This window comes from Pseudopodoces humilis, chromosome 16 (assembly GCF_049639895.1).
Source record: "Pseudopodoces humilis isolate 2021_Gansu_Grassland_sample_001 chromosome 16, ASM4963989v1, whole genome shotgun sequence".
NCBI classification, from domain to species: domain Eukaryota; kingdom Metazoa; phylum Chordata; class Aves; order Passeriformes; family Paridae; genus Pseudopodoces; species Pseudopodoces humilis.
The window spans coordinates 11,738,403-11,762,804 of record NC_142215.1 but is presented as its reverse complement, the minus strand read 5'-3'; the positions used below and the strand labels follow the sequence as shown (position 1 = coordinate 11,762,804).

Sequence of the window (24,402 nt, the reverse complement as noted above, 5' to 3'; positions counted from 1 at the left end):
TTTATTGTTGGCAGTGAGCGAGGCCGGAGCAGCTCGCTACCCCTGGATGGTTGAAGCCCCGGGCAGCAGCAGCAGGCGAGCAGTGCAGCAGGAGCCATGTCTCTGCCCTTCCGAAAGGAGCTGGAGAAGTACAAGAACATCAACGAGGATGAAATACTCAGCAAGCTCTCAGAGGATGAACTGAAGCAGCTGGAGCATGTTCTCGATGACCTTGATCCTGAGGTTAGTGGTGATGATTGCAACGCTGCCTGTTAGAAATGCCACACGTGGCAGCACTTTTTATTTGTGTTCTGTTACAGGAGGGACAGTGGAGCCTAGAGTGAGAGCAGCTCAGCTGCAGACATTTTGGTTGTATTCTTGCTCTGATGTGCTACTTTTCTAAAAGTCATTATGTTCTTGGTCTATCCAATGTCTATTTAGACATGAGCTTGTCTGCAATCTAAATCTTTAATCATGTTGGCACACTGCAACTCAATAAGAAGCTTTTTATGGCTGCTGTTTCTGAGCATGGCAATAAACAAACATAACCTGTGTTTATGGAGATCAGATCTTTTGAACTTCTGAAATCTGTTGACCGTGTCATTCAGCACATATATTTTTAGAACATGTTTGGGCATGATCAAGAAAAATAGGATTCAGCTACACAACTGTCATTTTCCAGAGAGTAATAATAATTGGGATATTTGAAGACATTCTCACAAAGAATTTAAAGACCTCTGGTCTGAGAACCACTTGATCCTACAATAATGAGGTTACAGTCACAAGTGTGCAGGGAATTGTGACTGTACCTACCCAAAAATATTCAAACTGATATAGGAGTTTGAAAACTGGCAGGTAAACTGGCAGATAAAATGTTCTGTCTGAAGGCAAAATGAATTTGGAGAAACACAATAGATTCATAGCTTCTAGTTCTATAGCACCAATTTGCCTGGAAATTGAGGTGGGGCTTTACTGTTCTCTCGCTCCATGTTGCCACTTCCCACACTGCTACCACTTCTACATTTTCTGGTGTTTTCAAGTATCCGGCATCTCAAATGTAAACACAGAAAACCATTAAAAAAGCAACACCAACTAACCAAATAAATCAGGCCATGGTGCATTTGTAGATAATGCAGTGAATTTGGAGCTCTCTGGGCACATTTGTGCATGCACAAGATGTAAGATGACTGGTGACTTGAGTTCACTGCATGTGCTCAGAATTCCCCTGATGGTATTTGCCATGCATCACATTTACTGTGCATGTTCTGGCCAGTGAGGAAATGTTTCTGAAGTACTCTGGGGCACCTTCAACATGTTGGCTTTACAGCACATGCACTGCAAGGTCCACCTACCTGTATTTGTTCTTGGGATTTCCTGGACTGAAATGTGGGGGCCTTATACATATTCCTATGCTACAGGATGCAGATGAAATCACAGGATCCCAGAGCTACATGTTGAAAGTGGGAATTATCTGCTTGCTTCCTCATACTCTGAATAGCTGAAGTCTACCTCATTCAACAGTCTCTTTAATGCATGCCATTCATTTCTGAAGTCTGAGAGACATCTGCTTTACAATGAAAGGAATTTTTTTTAATGAGAGAAAGATGGTGAGGAAAAAGAGTAAAGGAAATGTACAGAAAACATATCCTGGTCTATATACCTGGACAGAAAACTCTGCTTATAATATGTGTAACAGAGGACTCTGACCTTACTTAGTTCTTTGGTGCTCTGACTGTGAATATGGCTAATACAAATATTAATGGCTAGTAAATCAAGAAGGCTGAATATACTGGGTTTTGTGGTTACATTTAGGTAATGTGTGTTACTGCTGTCATCCAAGAGCATTATGCAGAGAATGATTTCACTTAAGAACCAGCAACACTGAGGTAAGATTTGGAGCACTGTGTGAAGCTGCCTCCTCTCCTTTCCATGCCTCTCTCTCACAGAATGCCCTGCTTCCAGCGGGATTTCGGCAAAAGGACCAGACCACTAAAGCTGCCACGGGCCCCTTCGACAGAGAGCGCCTGCTCTCCTACCTGGAGAAACAAGCACTGGAGCACAAGGACAGAGAAGACTTTGTACCCTTCACAGGGGAAAAGAAAGGTACTGTCCATCCTCATGCTGGCGCTGGGTAACAGAGTGCCTGGCTGCAGGGGTCCGGGCTGCCTGCCTGCTCCGTGCCACGTGCTGGGACACAAGTGAGGGCTGTCCCAGTGCAGGGTGAGGCTCAGGAGTCAGATCTAGAGCTGCTGGAGCAGGTGAAGGGGTGGTTTATCTGCTGCCAGTGTCTGCCTCGCTGCTCTGGAGTCTCTGTGGCAGGTGGATGGGCTCTCGGGGGCTGCAGGAACACAGCAGCACCACAGGAACACAGCAAAGCACTGACTGCTCAGTCAGCAGCTCCCTGCTCAGCCAGTGCCTCTGGGTGCACTCAAGCACAAAGGTGCCCCCACCAACCCCACAGGGACTGTTCCCTGTTAAGCATTAGGCCCGTGCAGGGGTACTGCAGTGGGGGAGGCGTTCAGGAGGAAACACATAAATGCCTTTCGAGTGAAGATTGCCTGCAACTGCTGTAAGTAACTGCTCAGGGAACACAGTTACAAAAAATAAGTATTTTTCCTTGTTTACTAGCACATCTGGCAATGCTATTCATGAAGACACTTTGCCTGCTACCCTTGTCCTACAGCTACAGGACAAAAAAGGGGAAAAACAGGAAAACCTAATTCTAATAATTTAAACACTGGTAGGGTAACCTCAGGACAGGAACAGTCATAATTTAAACAAACAATATTCCTTTAGCACCACTAGCTCTTTTTCCTTGTTTATAAAAAGTGAGCAAAATTGGTGGCCTCAGGCAACCCCTTCATTCAAGCAGGAACTTCCTATGTCTGGGTCCATTTCTGGCTGTGTAATGGATTTGCCATGATTTCAATGGGATCTGCTTAAGGGAAAGCAGATACTTCAAGAAAGTCAAGGGCAGCATTTTTTACATTATGTACCATTACCAGAGATGTAAGATGTTATTTATGTAGCATTTCTTAGGCCAGGAGTTGTTACTATCATTACGTTGTGTTCTCAGTCTTTGAAACAGTGATTTCGGACAAATGAGACACTTTTCAGCTAGATCTGATCATTTTACCATGCAGCATATTCCTTAACCTACTTTTTCCCCCATCAAAGCACCCACATACTACTCTTCACAGGGCTAGTTGTGAGCCCACTGATATGCAGTGACAGGGCAGAGATCCTGCCAGTAGCAGGAGTGGTCAACCACACGCTGTGCAGGAAGGAAATCACTTTACTGTAGCATGGATTTATTACCAATTGTTTCAGTCTCCTACACACTGCTGTGTCAGAGCAGTACAAGTCACTGCTTGCAGGTCCCCAGATATTTATACCAGCACCTTCAGTCATATCTCACCTTACTGATATTTACAGACTTGAGATTTTGCATCTTTCAGTGTAGTTATATCTGAGATCTCCAAATAAGCCTGAAACATCAGTGCACAAAACCCAGCAGTGTGTGGAATTCTGTATACCTATAGGATTGGCCCTTGATCTGTACAGAATGGGTCCCTGTATTGTCCCTGACAGTGGTACTGTATGGACTGGGCTGTTGATTCCATTTCAGGTTTCTTTTGATGAAGCTAAAGCAATATTATTCCTACATTTGCTTCCAGATGCCCTTAAAGTGCTTATTAGTGCTGCTTTATTAGTTCCTGGTGTCTCTGGTGTGGAAATACCACTGCTTTGCAAACAAAACCAACCACACATTTCACTTCCCCCTGAGCACAGAGTGAATGCAGCTCTCCTAGCATTTAAAGCTGTTCTTAATTTGGCTTTTGATTCACTGTGTTCATTTACTTCAAAATTACAACTTCAAGAATTATTACAATTATGAGGTAATGACAACATTTTAGGCTAAAAGAATTATTCCCTTAATATCCTCTGTTCTTTGTACAATACAAATTCATGACAAAATCCTCAGTATCAGCTTTAGCATATTAAGTCGAATGAAAACAACCATGTGTTCTGTGATTTCTGCAGTTATTTTACAATTATAATCTAAATACACAGAATTATACTACATTGTCTTTGAAGTCAGAGGCCAAACACTGTGAAAATACTCTTTGTTTCTGTGTTATGTAGAAATAACTGAATTAATCTGAGATCTGATGAGGTCCAGTACCTTGACAATTGAGAACTGCTAGGCTGCACAGTGTCATTTTTGTGCTGCTTTAAGGGAACTGGCTTTGAGAACAAAGCTGTTTATTTTGAGCTTGGCATATCCTGAATTGGTACTGGAGTGTGAGTCCTGCTGCCCCTCTGTGGCTTGGCAGGGGCTGTCCTACAGAAACACCACCAGACTTCCAGCAATGCAGAATCTGAGCCTTATAAAACATAACTGAAATCTCCATCTGCCAAATGCACTGAAATCTTCCTGTGGATTGTATGATAATCCTACTAATTGGTTGAATCTGGTGAAATGTGATGAACGTTGTACAAAGTCCACGTGTGACTATTCCTGGATCTTATCATCCGTGCTTGCAACTGCAGTGTTACTTATTTTGGCACCCCCAATTGAAAAAAAATAACAACAGGATGGCTGTATTAAAGTACAAATTACTTTATTTACATTTATAAGAAGATATTTCCCATGCAAGGGAACAAAGCAATCCTGAAAGATATTTTCAAGATCTGATACTGCATACTAGACTTAAAGTCGCTTTAATTCGAGAATAATTAGTATTCTTCCAAGGCTCAGTAATTAATGTAATTAATGTTCAGGATAAATAATTTAATAATAAAGAATTTTAAATAATTTAAATTTCTAAAATGTGTCCTCAGAGGAATTCTAAAGAAGAGTGTCTCCTAAGGAAAATCTTATTTCTCACCTTCTGCAGATTGATGGTCTCTAAGGTGTATTTACAGATTGGTAAATATTTATATTATATAGATTTCTGTTAAATTATTTTTTTACACTCTAGAAGCTCTGTAATGTAGCCATTCTGTAAATAACCCCAAATTAATTTGATGCTATTTCTGCTAGTTAAAAATTAAATTCTCAAGCAGCTTTAAAATGCATCTAGTTTTGTATATTTGGAAGGTATTGATGCCAATTTGCCATTTGGTATTTATGACCTAAGAATATTTGTTTCAGTAGGATTAGAGTATGTCAAGTGTTGTTTGAACATTTGTCAGTGTTTTGTACTATGCTATTTGTCTGGCACTGGGAAAGCATTTATTTTTTCAAGTTTAGGAAGTGGGATGCTTCTACTAAATGTAAAATGACAGTTCTACCAGTTTTTACAGTTATCATACTAAGCTAAAATTTGGACATTCACTGATGAGCTGAAAAAAAGGTGGCATTTAAAATATCCTCCTTCCAGACTAGTCTGTGGTACATCATGATTTTTTATCTACTGTGACTGCCTCTCTTTGTTTTGTTGTTAATATTTTATTTGAGAGTTCTTGACCAAGAAGCAATACCAAGCAGCTGCTGAAGGACAAAACTACATTGGTCTCTATATGCTGAGCAACCATAAGGTTTTGATTGTCCTAGAAAACAAGCCAAAACAAATTCCAGAGCTGACAGGGATATCCAGAATGGTTAAAACACAGGAAGTGTTAAATATGAGCCCAAGATGGGGGGGCTGATTATGTGGGGAATTGCCTTGTTTTTGATTGTAATTGTGGTTTCAAGAGGTTGGAGATGTTTGGCAGAAACAATCAAACGTATGGAATGCATTAGGGTTTTGGCCCTCTGCCACATTGCAGCTTGGTAACGTCCTTCATTAATTGCTGTACACAAAAGATTTGAGCCTGTATGGGACAGATCTCAGATTTCAATGGAGACCCAAGGTTTGCCCAAACCGAGGCTGAAATGATCTCAGGCGCACACCCAAAGCTGGCCACTGAGAAATGTTTTCAGACTGCTTTACCCACATCCTCCCTAATGCAAGTCAGGGCTGGGTACTTCGTTTGAATGCCCCATTGTGTGGTTTGAAATGATCTGGTGGCTTTCAGGAACTCTTGTGCAACACAGATGTCTGTTAGTAATGAGCAAAAGGCTGATAACTGTGTCCATGGTGATGGGCAGTTTGTAAGTGTTTATTTTATGTATTTTGGATTTGTTCCTACTTAGGACAGATGTTCTAGAAATCCTTCCATAGAACCTGATGGTCTGTGGAGTTACTTAGACTGACCCACTGCACTTAACACATACAGCTGGGACAGGTGGTTATCAGACTTCCATCACTTCCATGTGAGGTATCATTGTCAAGTTCATGAACGACCCAGGAATGACAAGAAAAGTGGGAACATAAGGGGCAGTGCAGGCACCAAGTATTCCAGAGCCCTGTCAGTGCTGTGTTTTCTCTGCAGGCTGTATGAGTGCCCTCAGTTAAGAGCTGAGTCCTGCTGTCATACACACATGAACTGGTAACAGCATTTCTGCTTCTGCTTTGTTCCAGGGGTTCTCTGAACCGTATGGTACCAGTGAAACACAATTTAAAAAAGTTCTTCTGCTGTGAAATGTCATTAGCTATGAAAGGTTGCTTTAAGGGTTGCTGTTCCAATCCTTCACCACCGTCCCTGTTTTCTAAAAGGTCTTCTTCTCCTTGCCAAACCATTTCATTTTGGATCCCATCCAATTCTCATCAAACTCATGTGAAAACTCCAGTGGACTGGGCTATTATTATTTGGGGCTGGAAAGGGAAGGGGAACGTGTTTGTATGTGGTTAAATACTAACATTTTCAGCTGACTGACAAAAGGGAAAGGGAAGAAAGTACCAGAGTACTTTTGGCCAGACCTGTGTTTTCAGTTGCTCCAGCAGAGACCATCTATGTTGCATGTGGTGCTGTGCCAAGCAGAGTATCAATACACAGCACCAGTAATAAGGATAGTCATTTTCAGAAGGTCAGAGTATTAGAGTAGATGCTAATGAGCTCCAATTCCCCTGTGTCTAAGAGACTGCTTTCAAAAGTTAGGGTTTTCTCTAGAGACACAGTATCTTTCTTGGGTTGACACGGCAGTCGTTTCACCCCCGATGCTTAAATGGTTTGTTTAAATTTTTGCCACCTTTTTCCTATTCTTAAGGGTTTAAATTTAGAACTGATGTTTGTCTCTTAAGGCATTGAAAGCATTGCAGTTGCTGACAGTAATGCCTCTAGCCAGTGCCTTTCACTGCTTGCTTTTCTAAGACTTTCTTTTAGTGGCTCATGACTTTGCCAAACTTGCACAGTTCACAGTGAAATTTCCCATGCTGAGAGGCTGCCTCGAGTTGAATTTTTGGAAAGTGTCAGCAAAAAGGACTTAGCTGCTTCCAAGAACAAGATTAAGGAGAAAACACATTGTTTTATCCATCTAGAGTAAATTTTTCCAGCTGTTTTTTTTTTATGACCTGCAGTGTCTCCATGCTTTGAAGAGAGGACTTAAAATGTATGCCCTTTGGAATCCCCAGGGAAATATACTCGAGTCTGGCATCCTCAGAATATTGTGCTTTCTTGTACATCCAGTTTGTTGTAGAGTTCTCCCAGTATTCCCCCTGCTGGGTGTTGGTCAGAGCTCCTGCCTGCCTGTGCAGGCAGCACAGCAGCACCCAGAGCAGCCTGGTGGGCCTGGGCTCGGGATGTTCCTGAAATTCCTCATCTGAGAGGCCCCTGTCACACGGGAGCAAGGGCAGGGAGACTCCCTCCTGCTCTGACAGAGCTCCCCTCCCTTTGTAAGGGCTCTGTAAAGGAGAAAAAAGAGTAAAGAGCCAGCAGAGAGGCTGGGGCAGAGAGGTGGAGCGGGGGTTTGAGGAGATGTATGAATTCTCCAGGATGAAGGACTAGATGTGGCAGCTCTGGGGAAAGGAGCTGTAGAGAAGAGCCGTGGTAAGGAAGGGAGGGCAGAGGAAAGGGAGGTGATGGGAAGGGTCAGGACTCAAAGACTTTGAAAATCAGGAGACACGGGGGATGGGGAAGGCACAGGGGGCAATGAGGGAAGGAAAAGAGGAGAAGAATGTGTTGGGTGGGAGACAAGAGGCCAGAAAGGAACATAACTAGTGTGGTATTCGGCTCTGCCCACATTTCAAGGGTCTTTGATGCCCAGGAGGACCTGAAGTGCAGTGGCAGTTTGAGTTTCTTCCTCTTCTACCATTCCACATCAAACATAAGAGCTTTCTGCTCACTTGGTGGACTGGGTAATCCAGGAGGTAATCCAGGAGGCAATCCAGGACATAATCCAGGAGGTAATCCAGGATATAATCCAGGAGGCAATCCAGAGGACTGCCCTAGGGCTGCATCCTAATTTGTGATAATCCATGTGAGGGTCTGAAGAAATACTGGGCTTCCTTCTGTTTTAAAAATAGTACAGGTTGGCCTTTGTTTATTTTTGTTTATTTTTGTTTATTTTTGTTTGAGCAAGCATACTTTCCAGGAGAGTTCTTTGAAGGGTATTGCTGAAGTGGCAGAATCACTATCAAATTCAAGGATACTGATGCAATTTAAATTCTCTTTTTGTGTTTATGCACAATAGATTTAATAACTTTGGAAGGCTTATCTTTGCAGCCTCCCTATTCCATTGTCATAATTTTTCAGGCATAGAATATGCTGACACTAATGCAAGAGCAACAGAACAGCAACAATTAAGATACTGCATTTTTATTACTACTGGCATTCAGCTTCACACTGACTTGAACTTGGCCTGTTTTCTCCTTCACAATACAAATTTATTCTTGGTAAGAACTAATTTAGCTCCATTTTTATAGAATATTTGTAGGGAGGGGGTTAAGAAAGCCTCAACAGAAAAGAATAGTGTAAAATGGAAAAAGTGAATCAGGTGCCTGTGATTTATGCAAGGCAGATTTCCAGGATTATTGAATTTCACTCCCAAGGTCAGTGTAGAATTCTGTAATTGAGAACAAACAGGCACTCACTGTAGTCAGAGATTCATTGAGAAGTCAGAAGTAGTAAGTGTAACCAGGTATTTTCTTGAAAGTACAATAATCTGAACTACACTTTATAGGAAAAGAAAGTACGTTATTGTATTACAATTATGGCAGAAAATGCATTTGTATTATAAAATTAAGTAAATATCTTTTAAAAATTTGATGTTAAATAAAAGGAGATTTTTTACAGCTAATATAAATGGGTTTATTTCCCATTGCTCTGTGTTTTATTGAGTTTTGGCTTGTACAGTTCTGACTTGTACAAGATGGGAATAAATGCCAAGTATATACTAAACATAAATAAATACTAAAATAAAAATGGTAATTTATATTTATTCATAAAAGTCAAATGACATAATTCATCATCCAGGTCACCCCAGACACCCCAGTTTGGCTAAAAGAAGGGGAGAATTGCAGTGATGCACACTTAAAATTTCACACTGAAAGTAAGTGCTTGGAATTCCACACACTTTGGGTTTCTATACTTGTGTAAAAATAAAATGATATTTTACTGTAATTGAATTTTGCTTTGCAGTTAAACAAAAAATGTATTATTTTTATACAGAAGCATGGTTATTTTTGCCTTGTTAGCAACAAAGTAGCTCAAGTTACATAGAAACAGAACTTTTGTCACCGTGTTTTTCGTTGGTAGAAAGTTAAGCTATTACTATTAAGACTTAGCACAGAACATTAGCATGTTCTGGAGGCAAAAGATAACACAGCCAACATTAATTATACCACATAAAGTAATAATAAAGTACCTTCTAAAACACAGTGTGAATGTAAAGAGCACTAAGAGCAGCCTTTCTTCCTAAATCTCACTTTATAATAATAGAATGTTGCTATTCCTCCAGGGCTTCTTCCAAGTAATAAATTTTTTAAGTTGGACCATTGACTCAAGGAAGCCACAATCCATATTTTATTTTGTCAGTGGATTCCAGGATGCACTGGATGATGAATTTGCAATGTATAGATGTGGGACTAGGAGATACCTTCTGAATCTTTAAACTCTGTCCTTAAATAATGAAGGAAAACTGGTTGACAGCTGTCTATAAACAGACACTTGGTTTTGCAGCTGGTGAACAGGTAATAAATTCCTAATAACATGCTAAATATAGAAATTTTTCTAAGCTACATCTGCTGTGCTACAGCATCTCTTCACAGTGGAATGTTCTTATCTAGATAGCAGTAAAAATAATATTCTTAAAACACCACTGGATACCAGCAAGGCCCACATACATTAAAGATATATATTACTATCTTTGACATGACCTTGCCCCTTTAAATATTTCATAGAACCAATAATAGAATTTTTTTTCTAAAACATTTGCCAAGAATGCATTAAATGAAACTGTCATTGGGAATCATGTACACATTTAACGAGTTTCGGGCTGTTATCCAAGAATTACATATGCCTGAAACAAATGTTTAAAATTGTATTCCTATATATGTGAGCTGTACAGAAAAAGTATGAGCCTCTACAGGTTTCCATTACTCCTTGATTTCTTGCTGTGCTGACCTTGACATATCCAAAGTCCTTAGAGAAAGACCATATTGTGTCCAGTTTAGTCCAAACTTGAGGTGCTGTGTCCCCTTACAATGTTATGTGTGAAAGTGCAGATTTGGATCAGTATTGGTTAAAAGAGTGTCTTGGGTTTGGGCCTGTGAGGAATCCCTTCCTGCCTGATGGAGATGCTTTGTCTCCACAAGCCATGGCCCAGTGGGGATTGCTGCTACAGAACAGTGTTGTCAGTCAGGATAAAGATCAGCAGGATTCCCTCAATATCTCAAACAATCTATTGAATGCTTGAAACTCACGTGGAACCACCAGTGATCTGAAAGGAAAACACTTTATGGACAGGATTCCTCACTGTTGACTGTTTACTCGGGTATTCTGATTGAGTTTGGTTTTCTAGCTTCCAGAACAGTAATGAAATTGTTCCTTATGTCAAGTTGGCATCAAATTAAGTCTTGGTCAGTGGTGTGTGGAAGCTGCCATCCAACACTTCAGATTAGGTGGTAGCACAGAGAGAATCTGAAGTCTGATCACCTGTGCTGCTATTAAATCTGGAGCGCATGACTGACCCATCTTTGCAGAGTGCTTCTTATCCCAGATTTCCACTTGATTTTTGTTTGATGCTGCTGGGATGGCTGTCCTTAATTGCTGTGACCCAATGCTCAATTAGATGGCTCTTAACTTTCACCCACCAAAGGCTTTTATCTTCTTGAAGCCTTTTCTGAAAAGATTACTTAAAGCATCACATGAAAAATAAATCATACCATGATATTACTCTGAGTTTCGATGTAACTTTCTGTCCAGTTTTGTACTCAGAAGTGGTCTAGTCTTGGAAGAGGTATCTTAATGGTAAATAATTTGAATCATGTATCAATAAACCTTGACAGAGTTTCAGAAATTTCCATTAAAAATTTTTTATGAGCTTATTCAGTGACTTTAGTCATAGAAACAGGCAGCATAAAAATGGCTGTAGACAAACTTGTCTAAAAGATATAAATTAATTGGAAATTGCTACATGAAAATGATACTTTGGACCATAATGGGGAAAAATGAAGCCACCAAAAGGATGACATTGTTGAAAACCCAGAGGCAAAGTATTTGTATTTCAATACTAAATATCAGAATTGCATTTATGAATGATAGCAATATGACTAATACAGTTAAAATTAAACTATTTTAGAGACATTTCAGAAAGTCACAGGACTAGATGTAATGCTTCAAGCATTACATCTAGAGTGTACAAAGCTTCACAAAAAGAAAATTTAAAGCCGACAGTGGGCCAAAGCTGCCTGCACCAAAGATCATCACAGCTTTATTACAACAGGATTAATTAAAGCCTGCTTGAGAAGTAGTTGTTAGGGACAAGGTGAGGGGAACTATCCCACAGTAGACCATGGGAATTCCCTCAATTATTGGAGGAATGGCACTGTCTGTTGCCTGTGGCATCATCCAGTGCAGCACTGTGACTGTGGGGCTTGGTCAGGAGGGCTGAGTGGGAGAAAAGCCCAGTGTTAAATTCTCATCCTTCCCAGCAGTGCTGGTGACTCGAGTGCAGCTCGAGCTCTGATTTACAGGGCCTCACTCCAAGCATTTGCAGTTACATCATCACGGTACTGAGGTTAACCACCATAGCAGCCTGAAGGAGTAGTGGAACTTGTGTTGTTCCTGGATTTATCCTGCACTTTCCTCATTTCAGTAGACAGGCCAATGACCTCAGTCTTGGGGGAATATTGCATGGAAACACACATCTGCTAACCCAAAGGTATCAGCAGGATACAGAGAGACAAATACGTCAGGAGTCTTTCTTGGGCAACATGTGGTTCAGTTCAGACTTTTCAGGCCTGCACAAATGACCAGGATAAAGCTGTTTATGTGAATGATCATCAGGAGACACAGAGGGAGAATACTCTGAAGGGGCTGGGAATTAAACTGAGTTACTGGAAGAGAACAGGTTTGCTGAGCTTTCAGGATCATGTATGGAAGTTCAAGAACTGGAAGATTTTTGCAGTAGAATGGTTTTAATTGCTCCTAGTGCCTCATTTAGATATAAGGATGAAATTTCTGCAAGCTTTTTTCTAGACCTGATTCTGCCTATTTAAGGATACAGGACCTTCAGAAAAATTACAGCTGGGACTCCTCCTGAGAGCAAATTTCCTAAAATAACAATCACCAACACAGAGCGGTAATCTGCACCTCTTATTTTCAGACTTATTAAGATCCTGGTGTGGAGGATAACATCAAGTAAGAAAGAGAAAACATGCATGTGATAGTATTTCCAAGAAGTTCCACTGTCACAGATCTATTCCTCTGCTGCCAGGAGGCAAAGAAGTTGTTCCAATAATTCATTAATCACTCTGGCTTTTTTTCTCATCTTAGGAAAAATATTTATCCCTAAAGAAAAGCCCGTAGAAACCCGCACAGAAGAGAAAGTGACCCTGGATCCAGAACTAGAAGAGGCCCTGGCCAGTGCTTCAGATACCGAGCTCTATGACCTTGCAGGTTAGAAAACATATAGATATGATCCCCCCACATGTCCAGCTCTCCTGTGCCCAGACCTGCCACCAGGAGTGTCTCATGATGACCCTCAAGCACCTGGTGCTTGGCTGACAGGTGGCCAAGCCATGGGCCACACGTTGGATGATTGAAGCGTGACTCGACAGCTACTGCATTTCAGACTTCTCTACTTCAAATGGATGTGCCAGGCCAGGGGGGAAGATGAACCAGCTCTTGTGGTCTGGGGAAGGGAAGGGTGGACAGTGGGCTGCAGGCTGGGGTGCTGGCACTGTAATGGAAGTGACTGATCCTTCTGTATCCACATAGTTTGTAGCATACTACTGCTACCTCCTGTCAGCTCTGCCATCCCAAATAGCCAGATAAACTCCTCACAGCATGCAGTGGATAAAGATCCTGAATCCATGAGGAAATTTGGAATCTAACCCCTTGAATGAGAAAATTTGTTGCCAGGTGATTAGACCAGGGTATCTTCACCACTTCTGGTTATTTTCCAAGCATGTTAATATCAGTGTGCTTCCGTAAGAAACCCTGGTGGGAATGCCAGTGAATGAAGCTCATCACACGTACAGTGAAATTCTTAGATACACCAAACAATAGAACATAAGAGGAATGAGAAGTTCAGGTTGTATATTAGGGAAGAAAAGGATTAGGAGTGTAGCATTGATACGATTTACCCAAAGAGCTTGTGGGATTTCCATCCCTGAGTGTTTTCAGACTCCAGCTACACAAAGCCATGGCTGACCTCATTAATGCTGGCAACACTCCTGCTTGAGGGAGAGGCTGGACAAGATGACCCACAGCGGTTCCTTCCAGCTGGCACTTCTGGGATATGAATTCTACATGGACTCAACTGTTCAAAAATCTGTATTGAAAGTGTATCTCCAGAATTCGGAGCCCAAAAGGCTCTCCCTTCAAGCAGGCACGACACACACAGTTAACTTTTTATAAAGGGGGTTTTGTTTGGGGAACTAAACTACAATTTGTAGCAGATACTTTCCTGCAGTCTGTGTTCCTGCCATTAACATTGTATCCTCTTGCTGGTGTTTACACATTTCAGCTGTTCTTGGAGTGCACAACATGGTCAACAACCCAAAATTTGATGAAGCAGGAGCCCGCGGTAAAGATGGAAAAGGAATCGTGAGAAGTAAGCAAGCAGATTTCTCTTGTGGGCTGGATATCATCTGTAGGGACTTCTATGCCTGTAGGTGGGGTCTGTTGGTCTAATTTAGTGTAATGTAACTGAGTCTAACTTTGATTGATCCAATTAATCATGAAAGGTGACTTTTTAAAAGTAAATAAAATCTTAAAATTTATTATAATAACAACAATAGTATACAAACAGATCATTCCTAAGGGAATTTGTTTTCCTAGAGAGCAGTATCTGGCTCTGCAGAGATGTTTGGGAGAGTGGGAGTATTTAACAAGCCAGGACATATAAATTTCCATTCCATTTCAGTTTAGGCAGCAGGCAGAAAAAAGGGTGAGAGCTGTAGCTAAGAGCTGGCCACAGTTCAGGCTGGGCCATCTTGCCCCAAGTACTTACATTTACAGACCTGGGCTCAAACGTGGCAGAATCCCTGTCAGAGTCACATCTGTGACCAGAGTCACCTGGAGCTGCATCCACAGGGAGGCAAAGACTGCCTGGATGTGCCCCTGCCCCAGCCACTCCCTCTGATCTCCCACCTCCCCCTGGCTCCTGTGGCAGTGTGTGTAAACAGTGCCTGTTCTGCGCGTCCCCAGGGACACAGGAAACGGAATCATTCCAGAAATCCCCCAACAGAAACAGCTGTAGGTACTAAAAACAAATCAGAAATGTTTGTACTAAATAAACAGACCTCTGGTGAATCAGATCTTAATTCAGCAACCCACAGGAGGCTGGATGGAGGGAGAAATGGATGCATCTGAATTACAAGCTTTTCTTGAGAGCTGCCAAGCCTTGATCCTGAGCTTGTTACCTCCAGGTCCTGGGATAACAAGTGGGTTAAACTTTAGTTTTTAAGACAAAACTGGAATGCCCTTTCCTAGGGAAACAGTACTAAAAAAATGTTTTCTTTTTCTAAGGCCATGAGAACAGCAGCTATCTTTACCAAAGGCTTTCCTTTCCATCTTCCATCGCTAAAGGGGAGGTGGGAAAGTAGACAGGACACCGTGTCACTTCATTTTTCTCAGGATAAAGCTGCTCTGCAAGCCTCCCCAGTGGGGCCCTGTGTGAGCTGCCATCTATCTCATAACAGGCAACTGCATTCATTACTAATCCTCATAGATTTCAGAATATTTTTGTTGTACTGAGTCAAAAAGTCAGCTATGTGAGTCAGCTAAACTATGCTCCAATCACAGACCTACGAACCAGAAAATCACCGTCACATCACTGTATTCTTCATCCAAAAGCAATACCTTTCCTTAGCCAAGTGAAATGCTTCAGTAAAAATTTGCTCATCAGTGTGGTAAAACAGGATCATGATTAAAGAAACAAGAAAAAGTCATGGAAAGCAAGAGGAAGTAGAAATTGAAAATGCCTCCTAACTCTAGACTGAGTGCACTGTGATGTCTAACCTGAGGACAGGGGTGCTTGTGTCTCCCCTGCTCCCAGCCTGGCAGGGTGTTGCCACAAGTGCAAAAAATGCTTTTTTTTTTTTTACTTTCTATCCTTGCATCCAAAGTGAATTCTCTAAATGTAGTTTTCAATTCCCAGCTCCCTAGGAAGGCTGAAGTGTTACTCAGGGATATGTGAGGTCTCTCAGGGAATTAGTAAAAAAACGGTTTTACATCAAAAGGAGCAGAGTGAAAACCAGCTCAATTTTTGTCTATGACCATCTCTACTATGAGTTCTAAAAAAAGATGTGGTTTTCTTTTGGCCCATGATACAGTATGAACTTTTACCCATTGCAATGAACAGCAATGTACACTGAGACTTGAGCACAAGTCTTCAAAATCTCTCTCTGTCTGCAGCATAAAATAAAAGGATTCAAACACTTGTGGTCAGCAACATATTCCTTTCTTGCTTCTAGTGGCTTGGGTAGTCAGGGTTAATTAATTAATCTCCACAACTATATGCATGGGAATTAGAAGTACTAATTGTGTTCTAAGCTATGATTTTTTTGCATCTCTGAGAATATTTTTAGTTCATAGCTTCCAGCACTAAATACCATAGTTCTTTGGAACATGACTTCTCAAAGATTTAATAAATCTTGGTGCTGGCACACAAATTTACTTTTCATGCTTTGATAGTTTTATTATTTAGAAAGTGCAGATGTTGCAATTTTACAAGAGCTAATTGAATTTATAGTAAGGCTGATAGTATCAGCTGAGAGAGGAAACTGAGGGGCCTCCTGCTCATGTTGCTTTATGTAGCACAATTTATTCATGCATACAGGGACATTTTCTCACTAGTACAATGGGCAAGTTCTGAGCACACCTTTCTTTACAGATATTAGACAAAGGACAAAGCAGCCCTTGCAGTATATCACATCCCAAACAATAGTCTTGAAAGCTGCTTTGGCTCCAATTAATTGTGCAGGGATTTTGTGTATAAAGGAGGAATTTGCTTATGACGATGCTGCTGAGCCTCCGTGGCCACAGCCTCCAGTGACAGCTCTGGGTGCACAGGGGGTGCAAAGTGCATGGCAGAGATAATGGGGATAATATTCCTACTTGCAGGTTTTGTGATAAACCCTTCCTGGATTGCTGCAGTATGAACTTAAATGGGAGTGGAACAACCAGAGGGATGATGTTCCTCTGTTGACATTTCATGAGATTTTGTGTTGCAGATGTGGTGAAAGGTGAAAAGGTCAAGCCCATCTTTGAGGAGCCACCTAATCCAACCAATGTGGAAGCAAGTTTACAAAGGATAAAAGCAAATGATCCTAGTCTCACAGAAATTAATCTCAACAACATAAAGGTAGGTGCTGTGGTTTCATTTATGTCATCATAGGAGGATTTGTTCAAATATTTTCAAAGCCTGTGCCTTTTATCTTCAAATTTTGTCTCTCTTTACTGTTCAGAAAAAGCAGGACATTCAGGGAAGGGGTGGGGAAAGGACTGTTGTAGAGGCTCCAAGGTCATTAATTCCTGATACTAAATTAAATGCCAATTAAAAGCCCAAGGGGTGACTCCCTTTGGCTGCCTTTCTCAGCAGATTGTAAAGGAACATATCTCATGGGTACTATGTAATCATCACTGGCCAAGTTCAATTAGCCCACACAGGCAAGTGGAGGAGGAGCTGGCTCGTGGAGACTGAACAACTGGCAGAGGAATAGGAAAGTAGCTCAGCAATGGTCACGTGCTGGCCTCAGCCTGACCCAGTTCCAGGCAGCGCTGACATTGCAGACACCACGAGCCTCTGGGGGCCACCGTGCCCAGAGCATGCTCTGGCCATTCTCACATGCTTCTGAAAGCATCAGGCATGTTTCACTTGCCCAGACTGTGGTTGTTCATCAATCAGTTTGATAACAATTAAAATTGGCAGTGTGACTGGCTTTCCTAATTACTGGGTTTGTCTTCTTACCCTAGAATATTCCTATTCCAACACTGAAAGAATTTGCAAAAGCTCTGGAAACCAACACACATGTGAAGACATTCAGCCTTGCAGCTACTCGAAGCAATGACCCCGTAGCTATTGTAAGTTTTAACATTACTGGTAAAAAAAAGCCACAACAAACTTTAAGTAGGTCCATGTCTGCTTTAGGATACATTCCTTATTTTCCCTTGCAGGAATTCCCTATGGCCATGCAAAGCAGAAATATAATCTCTTCTGATCTACCTCTGTGTTCTTCTAAGGATATTTATGTTTTATTTCTTGTTGGTACTAAGCTATGTTTTGCAGATTCCCTGTTGTTCCCTGAAACTTCCAAGATGTTATCTCATGTTCCCTCTTTTTGGCCCTCCAGGCATTTGCAGATATGTTGAAAGTGAACAAAACACTGAAGAGTCTGAATGTAGAATCCAACTTCATCACTGGGACGGGGATTTTGGCACTGATAGATGCACTGAAAAAGAATGAATCCCTAACAGAAATTAAAATTGACAACCAGGTAAAGAGAGAACATTGGGGAAGTTCACTTTTGTTTCTCTTTTATCTGGATTCCCAGAGGGTTCTACTAGGGGGCTCTGGCAGAGTCAAGGCAGCCTCTGTGGCTCAGTCATTCTGCAGCTCATGTCCCCAGTCAGTGCAACCAAAGAGTGGCAAACTTCTCAATGAAACTACTCAAAGGCAAATGCAAAACCCAGGGCAAAATCTCCAGGGATGGGATTCTCTTTGTAGTTTGCAGCCCAGTACTTCAATACAACCCCTTACTTCTCTCTCATGAAAACAAATGTTTCCTTTTCTTCTGGGGACACTTCACTACATGGCCAACAGAGGCAGCAGCTTGGGACAGCTGTAGAGATGGAGATTGCCAAGATGCTGGAGGAGAACTCCAGGATTCTCAAGTTTGGATACCAGTTCACAAAACAAGGTCCAAGAACCAGGGTAGCAGCAGCTATCACTAAAAACAATGATCTGGGTAAGATGCCACTATATTTACTCATCATTTCTTTGTGTGAGCCAAGCCCTGGCCTTCCCAGGCACAACTCTCCCTGTCTTACATTCAGATGGAATTTTGCAACATTCAAGCAGCTCTGTGTGAGGGGAGATGCAAAGCTCCTCGGGCTCTAGAGTAGAACACAGCAAAGATCAGATCTGTGATTAGGAGCCACTATTTTTCTCCTGCTCCTTCTGGAAAAGGGAGTTTTTTCCACCTTTTCCATGGAGTGCCCTAAATTTCTCACTGCTCTAACAGCTGTTGTGGCCAGTAAATGAGGAGTCAAACCCATCCTGTTTTTTTCAGAGGACACAGAAGTCCTGACTTTGTTGTCCAGCCCATGATGGCCCAGGCCTGGCCAGCCAAGGGAGCAAACCAGAGCCTCCTGCCTCTGTGACCAAGCACAGGCAAAGACAATAAAACCCTGCCAGTGTCACCTGGGTGTGACATTCTCTGCCCTGTGGGCTCAGGACACAGAGTACAAAGGAGATGACTGGACAGAAGATGTTTAGAGTGAGAAGGCGAAAAAAAAATTAAATTTTGTATTTTTAATCAGTCCTGCTTCAGACTGGGGTACCAAATCATGATGTCTTTGTGGGTTTCAGCTTGGGTTTATCTCTGTAGGAACTAAGATAGAAGTTGAGCTAAAACCTTTTTCTTTCATACATACTTTTGGGGTTTTGAAATTTTAATTTTTAGCAATACCTGAGCATTCCAACTATATACTGTTTTTCCTAAAACAATCAGTGTCCCAGAAGGGTATTTGAAATATCCTATTTAGAAAGAGAGAAAAACCCCTTTTTCCTATTATTTAACTACTTGCCATTTGACTTATGTCCTAATCTTCATTTTACTGTGTTTGTGTTGTTTGGTTTTGTTCAAGATTTTGTAGGACAGAATTCCTAAAGGAATTCAATACAATAAAATAAACAAAAGAGCAAAACATTGAAAGCAGACAGAAATGACTGATGCTACACTGGAGGCTTTGGAATAATGCAGTCTGTTTGCTAAAAAGACATGATGAAAAAACCTCCTCTTAGTGCAGTAATGAGATGTTTAGCAATATATTGTTGTTATTGACTTTCTGTGGTGAAAAGCATTCATTCATCAAGTTCTACTGCTTTGTTCTGTGCTTCAGCCATTCAATATCAGACACAGGACATGACACTGACATAACACTAAAATTTTGTATCACACGAACAGGAGAGCCTCACAAATCTTGTCTGGCCAGATGAGAAAAGACTCAATGCATTTTCTTAGAATGTGAAGTAGCAAGTGCTGCCCAACTCTATACCAGGTATAATGTATCCTAAGTGCAAAAATTCACATGGCACTGCTTGTCAAAATAATCCTGCCCATAACACAAGATTTACCACTCTGCTTTGCTAAATGGCAACTTCAACCTATGTGGTTTCCAGTGAAATAATAGAGTTAATTAACTATCAGATGGTTGATGCTGCATGTGACATTTAAACAGATGATTGAAGGTCCAATATGATATTTTTTTTACCAGTATTCACTGATATTGGTACTTAGGAGTACTTCAAATTATTTTCTAAATAAATATGATTATTGCTTACCTGTAGTATACACTGTGCAATTACAGAGTTATTAATTTTTGATGTCTAAAGTTTAAATAATCCAGAGCACTGCCAAGCAGAATAGAGCAGACCAGTATCAATTTAGCTGGAATGGAGTGGCTTTTAAAAGAACAATAAAACTGTAATAAAAATCTAAATGGAATCACTGGAAGGAAGTGCAGGAGGTAGTGATTTCTTTATCATCTAAAACCTTTAGCTCAGAGTGTGATTTTTGTGGAAAATGTATTGATATGAACACTTGGTGAAATTCTACAGTCTGTGACACAAAAAACCACAGTTTGGGTACAATTGTTTAGCTGAGTATTATGATCTATTAATGATGGTATTTGTGGGCATAATTCTTCTGAGCATTTCTCAGCAGCTCCTCCCTTCTGTGCTGGTTTTGTGTTACTGGGAGCTGTGGGAGAAGCCCTGGTGCTCTCAGGAAGGCAGTAGTGACTCTCTTTCCTTGCTCTGCAGTTCGGAAGAAGCGCGTGGAAGGGGAGCGGCAGTAGCCACAGCGTCGAGGACAGCGGGCAGGACTGGAGGCCACCACCAGCTGCAGTCTCAGAGTGCTCACTGCTCAGAAGGGAAGGCACTGGAAAATTATTACAATGGGAGTTGCTGATTTCTGTTAATGTCTCCTTTTAACCTTGAAAACAGAGCCTGTCCATTTTCAATTTTCATGGTTAATTTAATTCTTATGAGAAAGGTTCATAGTTGGTTTGATTTTAATGAAGAAAATGGTTTGCAGTATGTGAAGCCAATATGCAGCATCATAACTGTTACTGAGCATAACATATAGTGACTGTGACCCTTATTTTAGACACTTTTTGATATATAAAAATATGACCTTGTATATGGATAAGGGATTCTATGCTGAAAATAGAAATTTTAGGGCCAAGTTCTGCAATGCCTTATGTTTGTGAATAATCCTTACTTATGTGTATAGTCCTGCTGAACTGAATCCTGCAATGGGCTGCTCCCTGGAGTAGAACTAGTGATGCCAGTACAGATTTGCAGGTTGACACCCTTGAGCCTCTCTCCTGCAGTGGGATCTGGGCAGCTGGAGCCACCTTGGAACAGCCCCTGCCACCCTTGTTGGGTCTCCACCTGTCCAGCTCCCAGTGCAGGGTCACACCTAGACCTACAAACATTGTCAAAGCGTACTTGTTTACATAAGCTTTGGTTATTTTAGGTTATTTTGCAATGTTACACTGATGTTTTTTATTCTTACTCCACATTGTAAAGTAATATTAGTGCTGCCAATCCTATAGATGTTGAATGTTTTTGGGTTTTTTTTTCCTAGGCCAACAAATTTTTGTTTGCTACTAGAATGCACAGTTTACAGCTAGTGATCTTAACCTAAACAAGTATTCTGAGCAATATTTGTTTTGCTTTGAGCCATGAGTTTGACTTTTTTCAGTTCTGGTATTTATGTACATTTGTTAGCATTATAGGACTGTTCTCAGGACCTTTTAGATGAAGATTAATAAAATACTTAATCCAGGAGAGCCACTGTGCTGTCAGGAAAAGACACTGAAGGGGTAGTTTTTTGACAGCTACATAACTGACATTTATATGCTGCAGTTGAGGTTTGTCCCTGTATCACAAGGCACGTGGGTATTTGTGCCAGTGTTTGTCTGAATAAGGGCAGATTTAAACACATGCACAAATGCTTTGCTAAATCATGGCCTTAACTTACATGCTGGACATTATCTTAACCCAGTGGGAAACACTCACGAAGCAGCAGCTAACCCCAGTGCTCAACAGCACCAAAATTTCAGTAAGAATTCAGTCTGATGTTTTGTTTTGTGCATTTTACCATCTAAAACTACTCTCTACCACAGTTGTATCACTGCCAACAGCTGACTAACAGCCAGAGGTTCATTTTGGTTGTACATGCACATGCTGTGAGAGTGAAGGGACGCTCAGGTCAGGTGTGTCACACACCCCAGGCTTTCAGAGAGCTGCAGTGCTGTGGCCAGTGCTGTTACCTGGGGCACGCTGGCTCTCTGAGAGCAGGGATGAAGCGCTGCTTGCTTGGGGCAGTGCTGGACACCACGGCCACTGCAGGGTGCTCCTGAGCCAGCAGGGACTGCTGTGGGCACTGTGCAGCCGGGCATCCAGGGATCAGAGGCCTGGGGAGCCCCAGAGCAGGTGCTGGATGTTTGGCACACTTCCCTGAGTGAGTTTTCATCTTGCTGGGGTGTGAGCTAACAGGATGAACCCTCCCTCTGTGCCTTTTATAACAGAAATGAGTAGGTTCAAGGCAAAGCTTTTCCTGTTGGATACTGATCTTTGTAGTTGGGTCCAAAGTGAAAAACACTCACTGAAATCCCACTTAAAATACTTGGCTAAAGTGGTCTGCTGAGGTGGGATATAAACTGCAGTAGCCACAGTTTACTTCTTTGACAGCCCCTAGTCTCTAAAATTTTCACTTCTTCCCTTCCTCAGAATAAACTGAAACCTTTGCTTTGCAAGTAAAAACCAAAACACACAGGGGAGTCTTGCTAAGGTCTTCCCTGGATCCATGCAGGATTTGCTGTGAAAAACTTTGATATCCCGTTTAAAAAAAGTTACAAGTTCTGTAATAAGTCATAACTCTGCAAGGGCTTAAATAGAATCCTTAATAAAACATTTGGATTACAAGGGGAATACTGGGCTTTGCACCATGAAGTTTCATGGGTAAGAAGAATCCTCATCCACAAAGCCTAAAGATTATGTTACTTATAATCTTCAGTGACAGGAATCACACTGCCCCTAATTTCTTGTTCTTTTCCCTTGATCCAACCAGGGGAATCCCAATTATCAATCAATTCTTTGAAGATTTTTTATTTATTTTTTTTTCTTTAAGAGTGGTACATATCTGTGTTTAAGGGAAACAAGTGCAATCCATATCTAGTCTTAATTGCCATTGACAGTGTTGGTATTTGCATGCAGCAGTTTCACAAGGGTGGGTTGCTCTGACTGCTTCATGGTGTTTGCAGCATGTCCTGTACAGCTTTGCTCAGAGCCATGCTCGTGGTTACACAGTCAGGTGGCTCCATGTGTGTTTTGCAGCCCCAGTTGGCACCATGGACCGAGGTACATGGCTGGGGAAAGCCCTGTGGGCTCTCCATCCCTCCATCTGCCATGCCCTTTGCACAGCCACGGTTCCTCTGCAGGGAGGAGCCTCACCCTGGAGGGACCATCTTGATCAGCAGCCCCAGCATGTGTGAGGAGAGCTCCCAAGCCCTGGCTGTTTTCTCCAGGCAGCTGCTGCCAGCCCCAGCCAGGGGGCTCAGTGACCAGGGATGTCTGTCCTGCCTCTTCCATGTTCTCCACACAAGAGGTGTTGTCACCAGCCCTGAGTGCCACAGGTCAGACATTGCAACAACAGCACACAGTGGTGATGCTTGGGGACAGATTTTCATACTAATACAGGATTATTTAGCTGGTTAAAAATCTCTGCAACTAACATGAAGGGGGGCAGGATGTGATGAGTTATTTCATATCCTACAGACAACATCTGGCATTGTCAATGCTGAATGGGGAACAGGGACAGAAGAGTCCTTTTTTCTCAAGCAAACATTCAGGAGTAACTTTGTCTATTTTTCCACATTGCTTCTTGTGTTGACTGCTTAAGTTTGGTTTGTATTTTTTATACAGTTTTTTCATGGAAAAACTCAACTTTGTGTGTGTCCTAACATCCACGTGAAGTGTAGCGTGCACTGAGGACCATATGTGTACATGTATAAATGATGATGCTATCTCTGGAACAAAAGTAACTGCATGCGCACAGTGTGGTGCATATTACTCAAGAGGAAGAGAATTACCATGCTATGTAACAGTGACTCCCCAGCATTGTGGTTTTTCTAAATAAACCTTCACAAAGGATTTGGGTTCTGCAATTTTTCATGGGTTTGTGACTTGAATCAAGCCCCCCTTGGTGCTCTGACATCAGCTTTCTCCACTGGAGCTCTTGCAGCTTTCACTCTCCTGGATTTCACCTTCTCAGGTGGAGAGGTGTGTATTTCCTGCCCTCTGTTCTCCACAGTGTGTCAGCAATTTCCATATGGCCCTCATTAGAATTTGACACCAAGACACACCAATTTCTTTCACATTATCCGAAGCTCTAAGGTTCAAGGGGCACAAGGCATTGCAGAGTGCCTAAAGGCATGGATTGAGTTAATGACATGGTTAAGTGGCCCTTAGAACCTGTGCTGCATGATAAAAGAACTGCCAAAGACACATAAGTGCACAGTGCATAAGGACAATTGAAAAGGAAATGTCATCTCCCCACAGACTATTTGCTCTCCAAAATCCCAGAGAACTTCACAGTTAACCCACAGAGAAACAAAACATCTCTACCTATTTTAAGA

The 24,402-nt window shown here is 41.7% G+C and overlaps 1 protein-coding gene across 1 annotated transcript; it reads left to right on the top strand.

Annotated features, from left to right (window-relative positions):
* On the top strand, positions 1-23,931 carry LOC102099940 (tropomodulin-2). The gene is made up of 9 exons (XM_005521492.3): positions 1-222; positions 1,926-2,082; positions 12,802-12,924; positions 13,997-14,083; positions 16,707-16,837; positions 17,449-17,556; positions 17,826-17,969; positions 18,296-18,440; positions 20,519-23,931. The coding sequence occupies exons 1-9, from the start codon at positions 97-99 to the stop codon at positions 20,551-20,553; spliced, it is 1,056 nt and encodes a 351-aa protein (XP_005521549.1). The 5' UTR covers positions 1-96; the 3' UTR covers positions 20,554-23,931.
* Positions 23,932-24,402: the final 471 nt, after the last annotated feature.